Source organism: Arachis ipaensis, chromosome B02 (assembly GCF_000816755.2).
Source record: "Arachis ipaensis cultivar K30076 chromosome B02, Araip1.1, whole genome shotgun sequence".
NCBI lineage: Eukaryota > Viridiplantae > Streptophyta > Magnoliopsida > Fabales > Fabaceae > Arachis > Arachis ipaensis.
In genome coordinates this window covers 5,800,688-5,803,437 of record NC_029786.2, presented here as the reverse complement: position 1 = coordinate 5,803,437, position 2,750 = coordinate 5,800,688, and the positions used below count along the sequence as shown (strand labels likewise).

The 2,750-nt window shown below is 23.2% G+C and overlaps 1 protein-coding gene across 1 annotated transcript in view; it reads right to left on the bottom strand.

The window, feature by feature from the left end:
- LOC107626688 (CBL-interacting serine/threonine-protein kinase 9-like) overlaps positions 1-2,750 on the bottom strand; it is an 11,786-nt gene that overhangs the window by 7,604 nt on the left and 1,432 nt on the right. The window contains exons 3-6 of the mRNA XM_021115276.1: positions 2,544-2,615; positions 1,662-1,769; positions 915-989; positions 48-101 (exon numbers count right to left, since the gene is read on the bottom strand). Coding sequence (XP_020970935.1) covers positions 48-101; positions 915-989; positions 1,662-1,769; positions 2,544-2,615 — 309 coding nt within the window. The remainder of the gene's footprint in view (positions 1-47; positions 102-914; positions 990-1,661; positions 1,770-2,543; positions 2,616-2,750) is intronic.

Below are 2,750 nucleotides of genomic sequence, written 5' to 3'. Positions count from 1 at the left end.
TCTACAGAAGTAATTAAATTGTAGGTATAAGCACACAAAATAGGTACCTCAGGTGCAACATAATTAGGGGTTCCGCAGGTAGTGTGCAGAAGTTTATCCTCCTACAACAAATAACCAATAATTTAAGATAATTAGGACACATTATAAGCAAGATCTTGTTTGGTTATTGAGACATGAACATAAATACTTATAAATAGGGGTGTTTGTTTATCGAATTAGATTAGATATAGTCAAAATATAAATTCAATCCACACTAAATTTATTGTATTAGATCGGATTCTATATTTATAATTTTTATATTTGGATTAGATATCAAATATATCTGTAAAATAAAAATATATTAAAATATTTTTTTTATAAAAAAATAATAAAACCTTTTTTTTCATTCTAATAAATTTTTTTCAAATTTTTAAATATATTTATTCTAAAATATTATTAAACTAATTTTTTAAATAACAAAAAATAATATAACATATATGAGTAATAATAATTATTAATTAAAATAAAACATAAAGATTACTTATTTATTTATTATTTAGTGTGGATCTACTGATATGTGGATTAGAATTGCGGATATAGATGTGAGATCTGCGATCCGATTCGATTCGATTAGAGAGTGGACCTGATCTTATTTTTCTGTGGATTGGATCATATGCGTAAATTAAAAATTAGATACAGATAAATAATGTGAATTTGTGGATATGGTTAAATTTATGGAAACACTCCTATGTACAAAGTTAGAGAATTTATTTTTTATATATATTTTCTGTATTTTGTTCATTTATAAAAGTAGAAACAAAGATGTATGGTTCTATCTCTCTTTCTTGAAAATAAGATTTAAACCCAATTATAAATTTTTGGCAGGTGCAATAATAAAGTAAAATTTCATAACATCCATAAAAACATTATCTTACTCGCTGTACGAATGTGCTCAATCCGAAATCTGAAACTTTAAGAATATCTTTTTTGTCCAGAAGAAGATTTTCAGGCTGCAAAATACATTGAACATGAGTGTTTCTTATTTATTTATTTATTTTTTAAGTACATACAATTGGCTAAATTTGATTCCTACTCATACTCACATCATTGTTAAATGTACTTCTTTCTGTTTTTTAAAAAACACTAATTATTAAGAAGCTATCCTGTTTAATTTTTTCCAAAAAATTGAAATATTTTTCTATTATTTATGAAATTTATACAAATATATAAAATTATTGATATTTTCAGCGGGGAAAAAAGAAAATTGCTGAAACAAAACCCCCTCAGAGTATGTTTGGATAGAGAATTTTAAAAATATTTTGGAATTTAACTTAAAAAGTAATTAAATTAAATCAGTTGCATTAATTTAAAAATTTTTAGTTTGGATACACATCCAAATACCAATATAAGAGGAAACAAAAAAAAAAGGAAAAATATATTTGTATCTTTCTTTTCTAATGAAAAAAATTGTAAATTCTATCTCATTAAAGAGGATTTGAATTTTCCTTTTCTTACTATCAAAATACCTTGTTAAATTTCCCAAAAAAAATTTAAAACGACTTTATATAAATAATTAAATATCAAACAAAATTATTTAAGAAAGGACATTTTAATAATACTCTCAGTCTATTAATTCAACTACAAGGTGGGAAAAAAAATACTAATGTAGTTAGGGTATATACCTTCAAATCTCTATGATAAACTCCTCTACTGTGGCAATAATCAACTGCATTGATTAATTGATGAAAATAGCTTCTTGCTTCATTTTCTTCTAGTCTCCCTTTTCTGGCCTAGATAATCAAATTAAGATTTAACAGAGGAATTATTTCTATGGATTTTCATGCAAGATCCATGTAAAAAGTAAAAACATCAATGTTAACAAGCTAAAAGAAATGCTATCTTTGAAACTTTTGTTGTTTCAATATTTTGAATTTTTTTGTCGGTATTTATAGTTTTACCGAATTTTTAATTAGGTCCATCTTTATAGGTTTTTTTTTTCAATTGAGTCTCTATAGAAGATTTTGTAACTAAATTACAAAAATATTAGAATTAATAAAATATTTTGTGAAACAACATGGAATATTCAGTCGAATGTTAGTCATATTCGTTTTATTTAAAAGAATATTCCGTTAATTTTAACATTTTTATTACGGTAGGGATTTAATTACAAAATTTGATATAGTATAAAAATCTAATTGAAAAAAAAAATATATAAAGACTTAATTAAAAATTTAGTAAAATTATAAAAATCAATAAATAAACAAAATGTTAAAAATTTATTTTAAATTTAACAATTGATAAAAATAAATTTCTTTTATTTTGTCTTTAAAAATTAAACCTGTTATATTAAGAAAACAATAAAATAGTATCCTGATTTTCGATACAGTATCCAAAATCTTTTACACTGTACTTGCATAATAGTTGAATAATATTTAGATGTTCATGTAAAATTATTCAAATAATAAATAAATGGAAGAAGGGAAATAAAGAAAGAAAATTAGAGAGAAAAACGCATTACTTTAATTTTATATATTTTTTATTACTTTGATTTTATAGAAACTTACAATTTTGTCAAATAGTTCTCCTCCCTTGATCAACTCTAAGACAATGTAAATCTTTGTTTTGCTTGCCATCACCTATGCTTAAACAGAGACCACATATATTGACTTAGAATAATATATTTAGTAATATTATATGATCCAATTTGTTAAGATACAAGGAAATGGAATAGCATACACACCATTTTAAGATGTCATGTATATGGTGAAATG